The sequence below is a fragment of the Dryas octopetala genome, chromosome 5, assembly GCF_963921425.1.
Source record: "Dryas octopetala chromosome 5, drDryOcto1.1, whole genome shotgun sequence".
NCBI lineage: Eukaryota > Viridiplantae > Streptophyta > Magnoliopsida > Rosales > Rosaceae > Dryas > Dryas octopetala.
In genome coordinates this window covers 6,314,394-6,331,532 of record NC_141370.1, presented here as the reverse complement: position 1 = coordinate 6,331,532, position 17,139 = coordinate 6,314,394, and the positions used below count along the sequence as shown (strand labels likewise).

Below are 17,139 nucleotides of genomic sequence, written 5' to 3'. Positions count from 1 at the left end.
TTCTTCCCATTCTCCCAAGTTCTTCCTTTGTTCTTCCTCATCCACCATCAAACACCACCACTGATTTCATCATCGGAGTGTGTTTGGCTGGTACCACACCGGTCCATCTCCTTTGATCTTGTTTTCGTCTACAGGAAGATCTCAACCAGCATCCACTTCATCATCCAGCGAAGCACTTGATCAGCCAGATCAGCATATCTAAGTTGTTGCATCTACCTTACGAGAATTTGCATCAACACTTAATACGATGAGATTTGAGGGAAAAGAACACTCCAACAAGGAGTCCTCCCGGTCGATTACAAGCTAAGTAAGCTTACAATCCTAAGTCAAGGGAATTCTCCAATCCTCTAATAAGCCCCTCATAAGGTCAAGTCTAGGGTAATTGAATGGAATTGAATGTAACAAACATCAAAGGTAAAGCAATTCATGGCTCCAAGAATTTTACTTTGATTTTTTTCAAAACACTTTACTGACTTGATCGTCAAAGGGCCTTTGGCTGGCACCAAACCAGTGCCCTTAATCTTCAAGGGTTTTCTCCTGTTCTTTTTGCAGGTGATATAGATCAAACAACAAGGTGGTGAAATTGCATTACAAGAATTGCATATAGTGAGAAGTTAATAAGATTGAACCGATTATTGTATTTTACAATTTTTTCATTAAAAATGTTTAATTATTTTGTGTTAACCGATTTTGTTAAAAGCCATTTTAAGATATTCTAATTTTGGTAAAGCCTTTACACCAACAAATGAAATTCCCTTTATAATAGTAGTAGAGATTTTGATAGTTAGTAATGTTCACTCGCTTACCATAGAGCGGAGAATTTTCTTGCTCACCTAACCATCCCACAATGAATTTTAATGATTAGAATCATTCATATTTTAGGGCATCATTAAAAAGATCACTCTTACAAAAAAATCAGTCACATCAGAAATTGTTTAGCAAGTGTATTATTATCAACATCATTTCAATATTATCGGATGGATTGTATTTGTCTACACACTTTAAATGACTAAATAATTATCGATTTGAGTTATTTTTTACAAAGACAACTCTTGAAGAAAAATTTAAAAAATAAACGGTGTCGATTATTAAATTCTCAACTTTGTGATGAGCAGATGATTAGATAAGCGATAAATTTCCCATTTCACGACGAGGGAATGATCATTTTTAGTAGCAGTAGAGTTTTCCGTGTTTCTTTGGTCAGTCATGTGTTGAGTGTTTCCATTCAGTCAACGCCCTTGCCTATGGTCAACACCGTTGGCGTCAAACTCTTCTACATCTATTGACTATTGCATTTGCATCACCAACAAGAGGATTGTTCCTGTTAGAAAAGTAAACATAGACAGAAGAAAGGATTCGACCAAGAAAAACAAAAGAAAGGATTGCTCCTAGAAAAGACAGTCCCTATTACTATTATTAGTTGCCCATCTTCCTCTAGAAAATTCATAAGAAACAAAATTCACAGCAATCATACATTTATACCACCCACCCACCCACTCATATCCAAATTGACAATGAACCCACAACCACCACCACCACCACAACCGCCGCCGCAGCCAACAACACCCAGAAGAGAGGTCCAACTCCAAGGCCCCCGCCCCGCCCCTCTCAAAGTGAGCAAAGAATCCGTGAAGATCAAGAAACCACCACCACACCCACACCAACGCCCAAATCCACAATTAGCCACAGATCAATACCTCCATGGATATCAACAACAGCAGCAGCAGCAGCAGCAGCAGAACCAGCCTGTGGTGATCTACACCGTGTCTCCCAAAGTCATCCACGCCACAGTCACTGACTTCATGTCCATCGTCCAACGCCTCACCGGCCCTTCCTCTTCTCCCCCCGGCGACCTCTCACCCGCCGCAAGACTCGCCTCCATACAGAAAACGAGCCCCAATTCGTCTTCAGATCACAGAGACAAGCTCAAGCACCAGCACCAGCCCATCACCACTTTTGCCACTACTACTGATGATGATGATCCCTTCATGGCCGGAATTGACTTAATGGGTCAGTTTCCAGGCATATTGTCGCCGGCGCCGGCCACTTTGCCGCCTATCCCAACTGGGTTTTTCTCTCCGGCAGTGCCTGATCCTCAAACCCTTTCGGTGTTGCATCATCTTGACCTAAGTCCCTTTGGTTTCAGCAACAACAGCTTCAGTAATTTCATGGCTAGCCCTTCAATTTCAGCTCCTTTGGTTTCTCCGAGTCCTTCTTCATGGGACCTCTTTAACAATTTCTTAGACTTCTTTTAGACTTCAGCTTCAATCAACAAGTGGCTGCAATTCGCCCGCCGGCCGCCAGTGAAGTTTTTTTATCTTATATCCAATATTGACTGACTTTTTTTCTTTGTTTTTTATTTTTTATTTTTTCTCTTTTCTTTTTTGATGGAAGACCTTTCTTTTGTTTAAGCGCAGTTTGTAGTTTGTACTTTGTAGAGAGAGAGTTGACAAACGAAACACATATTGAATTAAATTTCATTCATAGCATTAGGCTATTAGCATGGTTTTTGAATATTCATTTGTTACCAAATGGCAACTATCCAATAAACAATTTAAAGTGTTCGTTGAGGTGCATGTACTTTTATGAGTGTTTTATACGAGTAGTTGAGGACATGACTTCCTTCTCCTTTTATCCCGATTTTCCTTTTGTATGTATGAAATCACTTTTAATTATATTTATATTAACAATTCGTAAATTTTATCTTGTTTTTCTTGAATTTACAAACTTTTTTTTTAGAATCTAGGATTTACCAACTTTTTCACAACTCTATTCATATACGTCAATTTTATTTGAATTTATGTTAAATTATGTGCATGTGACAAGCACATGTCACACTTCTAGAGGCAAAAACATTACTAATCAATTAAACGTGTGCTTGACTATAGTGAGTAATATTGAAAAGTCAGGTGAACAATATAATTTACGGACTCAAATGAGATTGATATAAAATTTGTGAACTGTTGCTATAATAAGTCTTTAATTTTGGGTGATATGAAATCATTTTTAATTTAAATAATATGGAACCATTTTTTTAGTTATGGTGCATTCAATAGCATTTATAAATTTATAACAGCCATGCCCATGTGTTGTGACTTGTGAATGTAGACCACTTGTTCTCATACTTTCTATTTTCTATGAATTTTTTCTCTTTTGATATCACTTCAGCTTTTTTGACCTCCTCTCTCAAAATTAAGCTTTTTAAATATTTTTTTTGTGTGAAATATCCATAACGCCCTTCATATAAATTTTTTTTTTTTTTTTTAACTATAGTTTTTTTTTGTTTTTTTTTTTCTCTCTCTCTCTCCCTCGTCTGATCTCTCTCCCCCTCCCTCCCTCCCTCCCTCCCAACCACCCGATCTGATGTTCACCCATCGATCCGTCCTGTTTCTTGTGCCACTAATTTCTTCCTCCCTCCTTCTTGCACCACCAGATCCTATGCCAACCTGCGGCTGGTCTCTCTCTCTCTGTCATAACTTTGTTGGCCACACTCGCGAACTGCCCGTTGGTTAAACAAGTATGGGTTGTGGCCAGGCCTTGTGATTTTCTTTATCAAGTATGTTCTTAAATATTAATTCAATCCAGTTCTAGATTTCTTGTTCTCATACCAGATCTAAATAATGGAGAAAAAGAAGAAGATGCAAAAATTGCAAATGTGGAATTTTTGATGGACATGAGTTTGTAGATGTGGAATTTTCAGTCGACATAGTGGTGCTGCACTTGGTGGATAGTGCAGTCGACACATGAAAAAACCCTGGTGGACTTTTTGGTTTACTGGTGGAATTCTTGGTGTATAAAGTATATTTATAGAGAGGTATTTTGGTCACAAAAAATACAAAAGAACTATAAAAATAAGTTTTTGGCCAAAGGGGTCAAAAAAGCTTCACATTCATTAAAATGGGCTATTTAATTAAATTATCCTTACTTTATTGCCAATCCAAGAATTGTCTCATATGATTAGGGTTTAATAGTATAATTAAGAAAGGGTGATGATTTTTGCATTTCAATTTTGTATGTTTGCACTCTTTTTTTGTTTTTATGCCTTAATATTTGAACAAATAAAAAAAGAAAATACAGAAGAGGAGTGCAAGTATGTTAAATAGAAGTTTGAAAATCGCTAACCTTAAGAAAAATAAAGAATAATACTTCTACCTGTAATAAGGGTTTTTTTTTTTTTTTTAAAAAAAAAAAAAAAAAGCCCACAGCCAATCTTAGGCTAATAGAACAACTATTTTTCAAGAACACATTGATAGGTCAGTTGACCTTTAAGTGAGTTGAGCGCTAGGCTTGGCTGGACTTTTTTTTTTTTCTTTTCTTTTCTTTATCCATGTTTTGCAATATAGTTGTTGTTGGACATTAACTATACTCAATGTGCAACAATAATTATATAGAAAAAAGACGCATTGAAATAATACTTATGTCTTTTTTTTTTTTTGTTTTATAAATATGTCAAAAATTTATAAACTAATATAAAACACAAAAATTTAAATTTATTAAGTCAAGTCCACCTTAATCTAAACAGTAAACAAATTATTACTATTTGTTAGGATTACTGTCGGAACTATCCACTTAGTACAGGCTACAGCACCTCCTTTTTTATTTTTTGTTAGTTCCAGCGTTTTTTTTTTTTTTTTTAAACATGGGCTTATTTATTATTGGTGGACATTTCTAACATCTCAAAATATAAATTTGGGTTGATTTGACATTAAAGAGTGTAAAATAAACTTATCTATTATTTGCTATGCATGGATTAAAAACCAAACAATATCGACATCTGGAGAAACCAATACATATTTTGTAATTCGTGGAGTATATAAGGGACCTTTTTTTCTTTTTTTATTCAGCTCCATGTAATCATTCCACTCTCATTGGTTCTCTCCCTCTCTTTCTCTCTGTCTCTTCCTCTCTCATTGGATTGTGACATCACCTGTCTTACCACAGAGGCAGGTAAGTTTTCATTGTCCATGATCAAGTTGCAGAGGTTTTGCATTGGTCCAAGGATTGGAAAGAAAATTAATTACAAAAGAATATAATGAAGAGGCTAGTGTCCATGTGCACTAATACTATAGCCAACTTGGCAACTTATCCATCCATCCATCCATCTATCTATCCATGGCCCAGCAACTTGTGTAGTTGTGTCCGACTTCCAACTAATGTGTTTGTCAAATAAATAGATACTAGATACTATGTTGACAATAAATCCACGCAAATGCATATAGTCAAAGCATTTGCAGGGGAAGCAACAAAGAACTTGCCGTTTTCTAAAAAATTAATAAAAAGAAAAGCCACATCTAAAAGAAGAAAAAAAAAAAAACAAACCATGAAATTTACCAAAATCTTTTGGGGTAATCTATGAAAGTGGTTTTACCTTCATACGTTTCATCGGCCAAAAAATTTAGGCAAGTTCTCTTGAGCAAGACCACCTGAACAAGCACAAAATAAGTTAAATAACAGTTTGGCAACTCCGTTTATGGCCTAAAAGAGAAAACAAAAAAGTCACGACGACAGAATCAGAACTCTGGAAATCAAAACAGTTTGATGCACGCTTTAGGTTATGCTGAAACAGTCGCCTTGGATTAAAAACATGTTACTTGTTCGATTCGTTTCATTATACCCTTTTGCTGCTTTTCATCTCCCTTTTCTCTCGGTTTGTTTCTTATCTCGCCACGAATTGAATCGTGAAATGCTTCCATCCAAACCACAAGGGAGGCAAAATATAAAAAGCTACATATATAGATCATTAACTGTGTTCAGTATATAATCCCTAAAGAATAAGTTCTTTGGACCAAAAATGCTACAAAATCTCCCAATTGTTATTTACACCTTACATGCGGAATACTAGTATCCTTTGAGGTCATACTGTTCTTCCTATGCTAACTCCAGAATAATTTTGGACTTGTACTCATTTTTTTCAGCTTCTGTGGTAAACCATCCTCAATATAATCTCAACCCAGAATTAAACAAAACAATCTCTTCATGTCCTTGCCACTGTAGAATTCCATGCCGCTCCAATTAACGTGCCAACCTTCTCTCCCTTTATGGCTTTTGAGATGTTACCAGGTTTGTTTAGATTGAACACAACGACTGCATCGTGGAAAAGTAGAAATAAGAGCCTTTTCTACTTAGTAATAAAGTTTGCATATTGTTAAATACCAATATCAGTTTGAATAAGCATTTGGTAAACAAATATAATGAAAACACAAAATTACTATCAATCCAAACATACCAGGAATGTTGTTTTCCTGGCATAAGGTAATGGCAGTCATGTCCATCACTGACAGATCTTTTGATGTCACCTCCTGATACGTTAGAGTATCAAGAAGACGGGCATTTGGGTTACACCTTGGATCATTGTCGTATACCCCATCAACATTTGTAGCTTTCAGCACAACCTCTGCATTGACTGGATCAACAATTGAATGAAAATAAAAAGTTTGAAACAAGGAAAATAGTTTATTAGTTTGACATTTGTCACCGTAGAAAGCTTGTAATTTTACTAATCAGGACTATATTGTGCCATAGTCAGGATAGGTTTGAGAACAAACTTGAATAAATATCTATCACACTATAATAGATACCATGAAGTCTTATTATGCCAGGGTAGAATTCCAATATAAAAGATCTTACTCACTTTCTGCACCGCGAAGTGCTGCAGCAGTATCTGTGGTGAAGAATGGATTGCCAGTTCCAGCTGCAAAGATCACTACCCTCCCTTTTTCCAAATGCCTCACAGCCCTTCGACGTATATAAGGCTCTGCAACCTCAGACATCCGAAATGCAGTCTGTACTCGGGTAGGGATGCCAATACTTTCCATTGTTGCTTGAAGAAATATTGAATTCATGACAGTGGCCAACATCCTATAAAATTGAACATACATAAATAGCAACTAAAAGAGCAGGAGACTACATGCTTAAAAGAGATTTTCTTTATGCTTCCGATTATAACATGTCCCAGTGGATTTGAAGTCCACGGTCCACCTCACATGATTATACAAAACAAAAGGGAAGCAACTCCTATGATACATGAAGTGAACCAGGTCAAGATAAAGGAATCTCCCAATGACAGCAGCATATAAACATGTCAGAATACAACTGCATGCAACTAAAAGTCTTCAGGTGAGATCAAACTGCTTTCAGTCAATCCCGATAAAAGAAAGGAAAAATTTTAGCAAAATGACTCCAACTATACCCTGTTTTGCAATTGAGGATTCCACTTTCATTTAGTTCCAATTAAGGACTATAATTAAATGTTAGTCTCAATCAAGGATCTTCCGTCAAATCTGTCAAAAATTCCATTAAAATTAATCATGTGACCAACTTTTAGAGGCAAAATCGTCTTTTTAATCACTGTTAAAAAAAAGTAATAAAAATAATAAAAATAATTGAAAATAAAATAAAATAAAAAATTGGGATGGAGGATGCAGAACCCTCCCCACCACCGACCCTCCTCACCCCACCCCACCTCCCTCCCCTCTCCGGCCACCGTCGACCCCCATCTTTTTTAAATTCTATTAATGTTATTTTTTAGCATAAAAGACTTTTTTGCCCCTATAAATTGGTCACGTGCAAGTCACATGATCACTTTTAACGAAATTTTTTACAGACTTGACAGAAAATCCTTGATTGAGACTAACATTTAATTATAGTCCTTAATTGGAGCAAATGAAAGTGAAATCCTCAATTGCAAAACAGGGTATAGTTGAAGTCCTTTTTCTAAAATTTTCCCTAAAAGAAATTACCCGATATAATCAGCAGATGAACGATCAAGACCGCTACATCCTGCCCAGGAAGATCCACGAAAGATATTTCCCCCACCAACCACAATCGCTACCTGAAACATTTGGCGAAGATGACTAAGACATAATGCCCAAAAGCCAATAAACATTGTTTTGGATTTCATAAGCTCACAAGATCTCACTAGTAATCAGAAGCACTTCCTCACAAATATTAAAACATTGAAACTATTCCTATCCATGCAATTCTAGATTATGCAGGAAAATAATACAATAAAGAAACCCCACAACGCCTTCTTCTTAGCCCGAATCATTTCCCCAAACTGCATGAGGGCCTGAGGAAACATGACAAATAGAATATGGCTGGGATAGTACAGCTCATTCCTAACCAGTTTTGAAAATTATTCCCATTCATAGATAATTCTGGAATCCCTAAAATTAACTAACTTTATAAACAGGTTAGAGTAATCATCAACATGACATGACAATGATATTGCAACAACAATATTAGTAGACCTTGTGTGGATGCGCACACAAGCTTGCCTGCATCTATAAGAAAAAAAAAAAAAAAAAAAAACCATTTAAAATACAATTCTCTAATGCCAAGCGTTGAAGGTTACCTCAATGCCAAGGCGAGTTACAGATGCAACCTCCCTTGCAATTTCCATTGTTACCTAATATTGTAAGGGGAATCAAAAACTATAAGGAGAAGAATCTTAATCACAGGATGATTTAAGAATTTGCATTCAGACCTTTGGGTCAATATTCTGCGTGTGATCTCCAGCAAGTGCTTCTCCACTTACTTTAAGCAAGACCCTTCGCCATTTATAAGGTGGTCTGGACAAGCCAGATTCATTCATTGTCACCCCAAAGGGAGCCATAGAAGACATTTGAGTATGCCTGTTCAAAAGCATGAAGTTAGCAAAACATATACCAGAGCAGTGGTGTCGAAACTAACAGTACAAGAATCAAAAAAAAAAGAAAATAATATTCTCAAAATTCAACAACCAAGAATGGAACATCCCCCTTGAATTACTACCCCTCAGTGCATACAGATAAGAAAAACAATACATAATTCCTTGAAAATCGGTGAATCATCCAGGGGAAGATAATGTGTCCAAGCACAAAAAAAATTTTGGTCAAAAGCGTCCACGCACAGATTGATAATTGTATATTCTACAAGATTGGATATTTCACAATAATATCATGTATGTCAAAAGGACTACTTGCTTGGCTAGTTCAAGATAATGTGTTAGTGACTAAGGATCCAACCTAGTGTTATTGAGAACCCTACACCCACTGCGTACTTCAACCCGGACTGCACAACCCCAAACATGGTGCATTCTCTCTCTGGACTGCCAAATTGGCATTCCCATGAAAAGGAAAGTATACAAAAAGTTTATCTTTATGATATTATCAATTTATATTATTGTTAATACTGTATAAATTATACATTTAATACATTCTTACTAAATATATCCTTATTGGTGAAGTATAGAGGAAGGACCTTGGCTTTGGTCAAAGCGAACAAGAGTTCCCAGAACAAGTTCTTCTCTTTTAAGCTTGACTCATGACATATCATTTCAGTTCTTAGATTCTGTTTTCTTTTTTGGTCAGAAGATGAATATATTCAGCAACAGAAAAGAGGTACAGCCTGACCCAGACAACCCAAACAAGAGAAAGAACTATGAAGGAAAAACAAAGAGCAAAACAGCTCCAATAAAAAACCTATAAAAAGATAAAAACAAGCAGCCAGCACATGAAAAGAGCCCAAAGACAGAACACAAGAGCTCTGTCCATAGATCAACATGAATGCAAACTATGAGTTCAAGAGTAATGAGAATGTGCAGGATGCTCTTTTGCACAGGCAGTACCGAGAATTAGAGGGGAAGTAATTTTCATTTCGGTTGATATTACATAAGGGCTTCAGTGTCTTCATGGGTTGGAACTGCCCATGGCGATATACAGTCCTGTAATATATTGTTTGAGGTTTATTTTTCAGTGAAGACTGTGGATTTGGGGTTTGCTAGATGGAAATAAGAGAATCTAATTGTTTCTAAAGTGTGATGAGTCTAATATGAATGGTGGGCACCATGGGAGGAGGATTTCAATAAAAATGGCAGGTATGGAGTATAATGGGTCTGTGGTTGAGGATAAGGATTGATGATTGAGTGTGGCATAAGGATTTGTAGTGGAGACAGGACAAAAGGACTATGCAATTGAGTGAATTTTAACTGAGAGTGAATGGGAGGCTAAGGAGTGACAGCTTGAAACTTAAACTGCTCTTTCAAGCAGTAAAATTGTCTGGAAATTATGAGAATAAGCATAAAACCCTGCAATTGCAACAACTTCCATTCATAATTGTTCATGACATCCATGACTATGATCACATTCAGTCTTGGATTTTAACATACAAATTAAAAATTCAGAGGAAAATTAAAGTTTCATACAAAGCTTAAGGGCGAAAATAATATATACGCTCTCTACCTATTTTTCGCCACTTATCAACTAACCTTATAAAAAATTTTGCAGTCATTTTTTTTCTTTGCGGCTTTTAACATTTACAGAACATAAATAAGAAATTTCTAAAAAACCAACAACAATATGCTTTCCTCATTGAGTCGGTCAAACAATAAGCCTTTTACCCTTTCTTCTTCACTTTTATCAACTAACCTTATCAAATATAGCAGTCATTTTCTTCTTCGCAACTTCTAACATCTACAGAACATAGATAAGAAAATTCCAAAAAAAAAAAAAAAACAACAATATGCTTTCCTCCCTCAGTCAAACAATCACAATTACACAATTATGGGGGGATAAAAATAAATAAATGAAACACAAATTCAGTTTAATTCTGAATATCTAAAAAGGGGCAGGATTAATTGACACTAGCTTTTTGTAGAACTTTCTCCTGATCTTACCACCAAATTTAATGTTCTAATCATGCTCATCATGCATGTTAAACCTAAAATCATCAATATGAATCTCTAACCATTTCATTGATGTTTGTTTTAAAATTAGTATTTTTCATATCTTCTACACTTATAAAACCAGAACTTTTGGCTCTGGTGTAACTTTTGAAAAATTCAGAAATGCCCCTTGTTAAAGAAAACAAGTTAATTTTAGGAGGGTAACATAGTCAAAAACAAAGAACAGTTACAGTAAGAAAAAATAGTTAAAAAAATAACTACAGGGAAACTGCTAATAAGTCGCAGATGGGTAACAATTCCATCCTTATTAGAAGAACCCGTGCATGGGTTAGACTGTATGATAAGTTTTTCTTTGAATGTGAAAGAAAACTACGAAAGCTTTCAATAAACGTAGAAGCCTCTTGGATACCATTCATGCATGAAAGTATGAAACAATCATTAGAAGACTTAAACATAGAAGAACCCATGTGCATGAATGGGTTAGTTTTCTTTTCCATTTTGAACTTTCACGCATGAATTCATACCAAAAGCCTCTCTATTAACCGTTGATATGCCTCTCTATTCAGAATATGCTCTCTTTTATGCGCGGTAGGAAAAACCTATTGGCATGCACAGGAGTACGTGCCAAGAGACTAGTACATTGTTATACTAGAAATGAACCTACTTGAAATTTGGTGAATATTATATAAATGCTTAAAGCACTGGAAGAAAATAGATTCATTAGAAAGTTTAAAACCTGTATCCCAAAAAAAAAAAAAAAAACAGTAGCTAATTTTACACCGTTGTCAATAGATACTGCCCTTTCTAGAATGATTAACAGATTCAAGGAACACGACTGTGAACATGGTAAAGCTAGCCACTCATAAACTTAACTCATTGATTATCAAAAATATCAATATCGAAGGCCAACCCAATTCCAGGCATTCCACTCAGACATTTCTACAAACACCTCATATTCGTAATCTTTAAAGTTCACAAAACCAAAGTTTCCTCACTACCCATTACACCAAAGATAGATATAAAGTAATTTAGCCTCCCATACCTTACATCCACGGGGTCAGAACTGGAACCCATTTCAGAAGAAGAGCAGCTAACCACCGTCCGCCCATGTGAGCGCTTACTCACCACCAAAGCATGGTAAGGGGGCTTCAAAGAACTCAGAGAAGGAAATGAAAATGAAGAGGAAAAGGAAGAAGAGGAGGAGGATAAGACGGTATTGAAAGAGAAAGCAGGAACAAAGGAGTGGGAGAGTGCCATCCAAAACTGAAATTGAGAATAACTCGTTTTCAAGTCCTAGCGCCAAATCCTTGTTTCAATAGTCGGCTTCAACAGCCTACAAAGATAATGCGCCTCTCTTTTGGTCTCTGTATTTCACAAAACTTCTACTTCGGTCCTTGTTTTTTTTATTTTGACAAGTTAGGTCTATACTTCCATTACTTTTTTTTTTTTTTTATCTCTGATTTGGTGGAAGGAATCGAACTTGCGTGAATTGTGAGTAATTATATACTTCTAATATGTTGAGTCCAAATTGTTAATTTTTTGTATGAAAACTCTGACGTGACTAGCATTTTGGAAATTAAAAATAAACTCATAATTTATCCTTTTTTATTGTGTTTTTAAGCTTCAAAATAAAAAATAGCGTGATAGGTCAGTCCACCTGCAATAACACAATTATAGGCCAGTTCACTTTTAATGATCCGAGTGCTCGGCATGGATGCCAAGCGCAGCAATTTTTTTTTTTTTTTTTGTGTTTTACAATATAGTCATTATTCCACAGTAAAACTAACAACCAGTGTACTATGCTTATGGATATAGTGCTTATGGAGTCACATACACTCTAATTTAAATATTAGCAATAGTTGTTATTGTTTGTTATTATCAAATAATACAATGGTTGTTAGTGAACAATGACTATATTATAAAACACAAAAAAAAAAAAATATTGTAGAATTGGTACCTCCCAGTTATAATGTGTACTTCTTTATTATTTAAAAAAAAAACTATTGAGAAACCCTTAAAACTTCTGAGAATACTCAAAAGTGAGCATATATAATTTTTTTTAACTCAAAAGCCTTTAAAAATACGTTGACAGACGCGCATCCGCATTTTAGCAAAACAGTGCCATGTGCTCGGCTATTGTAATGCAGTAATAGTTTCAAGTGTTACTGCAGTCCAAATTTTTATTTATTTTCTACATGTTTATTGATACTTTTTTTTGGTTGTTAGGTCTTATTTGAGTGTGTTTAGGCATGATTTAGTGGATTCATGAGGTTAAAATTTATAATTTTAAAGTTTTTTGAAAGTATATAAGTGTAGTTACACTGCAAAAAATTGCTATTGCAGTGAGCGCTCCACACATTTCCGCACATTTTTTTATCCCTAAGCGTGCAAATTCTCCGTATTGTGGTTCTCGAGTGAGTAAAGTATAGATTATGGGCTTTTCGGTTCAAAGCCCTAAAAAATGAGTGGACATTTTGAACATATATTGTAAATTTTAGTATGGGTTGACTTAACCTTGGGGTGTAAATATGTATCATTTTCTTCTTTCTTTATATCTTTATAACCTAAAAAAAAACTTAAAATCAATAGAAAATTAAATACCTATTTCCAATCATCTTTTAGAAAAACGGTAAGACCCAATATTTTTTAGTTGGGCTACTAATCCTTAATTAATAGAGTTAGATTTTCATATTAGGTCACAAAATTTCAACTTGTTTCTTTTGGGCCTTAGATTATGGGCTTTTCGGTTCAAAGGAAATGTAATGGGTGTTATTTAAAATATATATTATTTTGACGAAATTGCCCCTGACTCTTTTAAATTGGGTCGTTGGTCGTTGGTCGTTTCTTTTTTTTTAATTTTCTGTTTTCGTTTTTTATTGTCTGCTTTGAACTCTCTCTCACGCAAAAAATTCCCTGCGTTTTTTTTGTGTGGATATTTGGCGCTATTTTTGGATATTTTGATGTGATCAGTTTGTTGAGCTCATTTGGTTGTAAAGGTATGAGATCTCTCTCTTTGCTTTCTTGTCTAATTTTTTTTTTTTTTGTTTTATAGTTATGCAATTTGTGAATGGATGTTGTGTCGGTGTTGAAGTGTATTGTAGGTTTTGATTTGAGTGATTGAAATAGATTTTGCATGTAATTTAGTGTTTCCCTTTACTGTTTAGGTTTTGTGATATGCATCGTGAATTTGATCTAATTTTTTTTTTTCTTTTTTCAAAATTGAAGGATATGATCTAACTCACGATGAAGTATTTATTTGGATTATGTTTCTTCTGAATTTGTGTTATTATTTTTCCTAGGGTTTGATATGTGATTTTTGTTTTCTTTGAGTAGTATATGTGTTTTCCGTTACAAGTTTTGTATATTGTTTAATTTTAGACTTTAGGCTTGGCTATGTTTTTCCTTTGGCTTGTTTTGTATTTAATTTGATTACTATTTCTCATTATGTATGTTATTATTATGTTGTTATGGTTTTTGCATTAGAGTTATTATTTTGTGATTCTAGAGCTCAGTCACAGCTTCTATTAATGATTTTAGGCATTAATATAAGTATAATTTTAACAATTGCGTCTTACCTTCTAAGTTCAGTTATAGTTTTTATTAATCTTTTTTTTTTTAATTTTAAAGGTGATGGAGAATTTCATAATAGGACTTTGTTGCTATGACTCAGACCTTTTCATTGTTAAGTTTTCTATGAATTCATCGTTTTTTGATATAACTAGTGTGGTTTGTTTGAAGTTTAACTTGAAGTTAGGATTTTTTAAGTTGAGGTATGAACTTGCTGGGTGCTCTAATTGTTTTTTGGACTGTGATAGTGATTTGCAACTTATGTTGGCATATGTGGAAATATCGATCAAATAGTAAATATGTGGATATAGTAGTGAAGGATTTAGTTTCGAAGAATGAGATTGAGAATTTAAACAATAATAGTGTTGTGTTTGATAAAAGTGCTTCTTCATCTACCAGTGTACTGTCTAGTGATGTTGAGACTAACAATGAATATTATGGTAAGTATAAAAGTTCCAAATCAATGGTCTATTGTCAAATGAATGACATCATTATATTCATAGTGTTGGGCAAAAATTTGAAGGCGGTGTCATGGAATTTTGTCATAGTGTTGGTCAGCATTATATTAATTAAGTTGCTCAAATATGCTATGGCAGTTGGTTTCAAATTGAAGTATGTTGTTAATGATAAAAAAATGTGTTATAGTCGTTTGCTGTAAGCACGAGTCTGATGATGGCGTGTGTATGCTTCTATAGCTTCTTCAAATGATTTTTTCTACATTAGAAAATTGCATAATGTTCATACTTGTTGTAGCCTATTTCGTGACTCAAAAAATTATATGATGAATAATATTTTAATATGTTCAATTTTTAAGGACAAGATTTCTAAAAATCTAGGGCTAAAACCAAAAGACATTATTAACCAAATGAAGCATATTATGAGATGGATGTGTCATACTACCATGCAACACTGCAACTAGTCCTTTTGGTGGGGGAATGAAGAAAAAAATATACTAAGTAAATTGCCTAGCTAGTCCTCCAAAACAAGTTCTTGAAAACGACTTTTGCAACGTTTTCTCTTCTTAGTTTTGATTCCAAAGTGGCATATTGCCCAAATGAATAAATGACTTCATAAATTGCATGCATTACCAAGAACATTAAACACTGCACGACAGCATCCAAACTATTAGACACTACAAATAAAACAAACATTGCAATTAGACCTTTTGGTGAGGGAATGAAGAAATTAAGAAAAAATATACCAAGTAAATTGGCTAGTCCTCCAAAACAAGTTCTTTTAAAACGACCTTTACAATTGATTTATATTCTTAGTTTTGATTCCAAAGTGGCATAATATATCATATTATAACAACTCCAGTTTAATCCAAAACACAAAACTACAACTAAATCAAACTAATTTTATGAAATTAAATAACTAAGAATTTAAACTTAATACACCAACATGCACATCAAAGTATCTTTTTCTACTTCTTTCTCTGCCATTTCCTGGGATGATGAACTCCTATAAGAGTTGAAGAACCCTTATAGTGTGTTTGGAACTTTGGATGAAGTAATTCTAATTTTCACATAAATTCATAAATAATGGAATTTAAAATTCTATCATTTAAATTTTCATCAATTGCATTTTTTATTATTTGGATATATGTATGTAGAATTAAGAAAATGACAGAAATTACAAATTTTATTATTTGGGTAACGAATGTTGTTTAAGAATTTAAATAGTGCAGGGAACATTTGAGCTGAGTCAATGCCACTCAATTTAATAATAAAAACTCGATTGTTTGAACTCCCTCACATTTTTAGGCCCACCTCCTATGAGGGTTGACTAGAAAAACATAGTAACTTCATACTTTAGTAATAGCTAAGTACAAAATTAACCAATTGCAGGAGAATTCCCAAGCACAAAGCAATTGACAAAAGTCATATAAAGCATAAGGCATTTTAAGATACCTGAATTTTCCTTGGTGGTAATCATTCTATTCCTTAATTACATCTTGAGCAGCCTTAGTCATGCCACGTGCATTGGATCATGGTAATCATGGTAGCAAAGGTAATATGGTCAAGCACACATTTTTTCTCTTTCATTTCTAAAAACAAATCGCCCATCTATCTTAGATCACTTACCCGACCATAAGCATTAATAATACAATTAAAAAAGGGTTAAATACAAAAATAGTCTACAAACTTTATAATGAGTCTCAATTTAATCCACGAACTATAAAAAGTGTCAATTTGGTCTACAAACTTTCCAAGTTGTTCCAAAGCAATACAAATGCTAACTTTTATCAGAAAATTAACGAAATTGGTCACATGAAAATGTGATGGACGGACGAAAATGCCTCTGAAAATGTGGTCACTTGTTGTGCACATGACCAGTTTTCGTTAAATTTTCCGATGGAAGTTAACGTTTATACTGCTTTGATACAACCTACAAAGTTCGTGGACCAAATTGACACTTTTTATAGATAGTGGACCAAATTGAGATTCACTGTAAAGTTTGTGGACCATTTTTGTATTTAACCCATTAAAAAAAGGTGTATCCAATATATATAACATTAGAATTGTCTACTTGCCCCAAAATGGAATCAACTTTACTTATATTTCCAGCTTTGCTGTAAGCATTAATAAGAGAACAATAAGTGATAGAATTAGGCTTAAATGTCTTAAGGTCTGGCCTTATTCCCATACAATATTCGTGCTTTCCCATATCATTTAATCAGGATATTAAATATCTTAAGGTTTGGCCTTATTCCCATCAACTTGAATTCATCGTACCACTTCTCCATCTTCAACAATATTGATAAGTTGGTTCTGATCTGCAGCTTTCTTCTGCAGAATCTGAACTAAATGGAAGCTAGACATTGATTGCAAGCGATCCACATTTTTCCTTCGGGCAACAATTTCAAGAAAAATTCCAAAGATATACACATCAGCTTTAACACCAGTATA

The 17,139-nt window shown here is 34.4% G+C and overlaps 2 protein-coding genes across 2 annotated transcripts; one reads left to right on the top strand and one right to left on the bottom strand.

Annotated features, from left to right (window-relative positions):
* The first annotated feature begins 1,186 nt into the window (after nt 1–1,186).
* On the top strand, nt 1,187–2,553 carry MKS1 (MAP kinase substrate 1). The gene has a single exon (XM_086244935.1). The coding sequence runs from the start codon at nt 1,515–1,517 to the stop codon at nt 2,253–2,255; it is 741 nt and encodes a 246-aa protein (XP_086101061.1). The 5' UTR covers nt 1,187–1,514; the 3' UTR covers nt 2,256–2,553.
* Nucleotides 2,554–5,715: 3,162 nt separating this feature from the next.
* LOC147283802 (Amino acid kinase family protein) lies at nt 5,716–12,057 on the bottom strand. The gene is made up of 7 exons (XM_086244456.1): nt 11,706–12,057; nt 8,486–8,633; nt 8,354–8,407; nt 7,740–7,831; nt 6,632–6,858; nt 6,227–6,403; nt 5,716–6,084 (listed from the first exon to the last, which is right to left on the bottom strand). The coding sequence occupies exons 1-7, from the start codon at nt 11,918–11,920 to the stop codon at nt 5,975–5,977; spliced, it is 1,023 nt and encodes a 340-aa protein (XP_086100582.1). The 5' UTR covers nt 11,921–12,057; the 3' UTR covers nt 5,716–5,974.
* Between the last annotated feature and the right edge of the window lie 5,082 nt (nt 12,058–17,139).

Coding starts and splice junctions, on each gene's coding strand:
- LOC147283802 (XM_086244456.1), bottom strand. CDS start 11,920: ATGGCACTCTCCCACTCCTTTGTTCCTGCTTTCTCTTTCAATACCGTC. Junction 8,408..8,485: donor CGCAGAATATTGACCCAAAG/GTCTGAATGCAA, acceptor TTACAATATTAG/GTAACAATGGAAATTGCAAG. Junction 6,859..7,739: donor TCATCTGCTGATTATATCGG/GTAATTTCTTTT, acceptor TCAATTTTATAG/GATGTTGGCCACTGTCATGA.
- MKS1 (XM_086244935.1), top strand. CDS start 1,515: ATGAACCCACAACCACCACCACCACCACAACCGCCGCCGCAGCCAACA.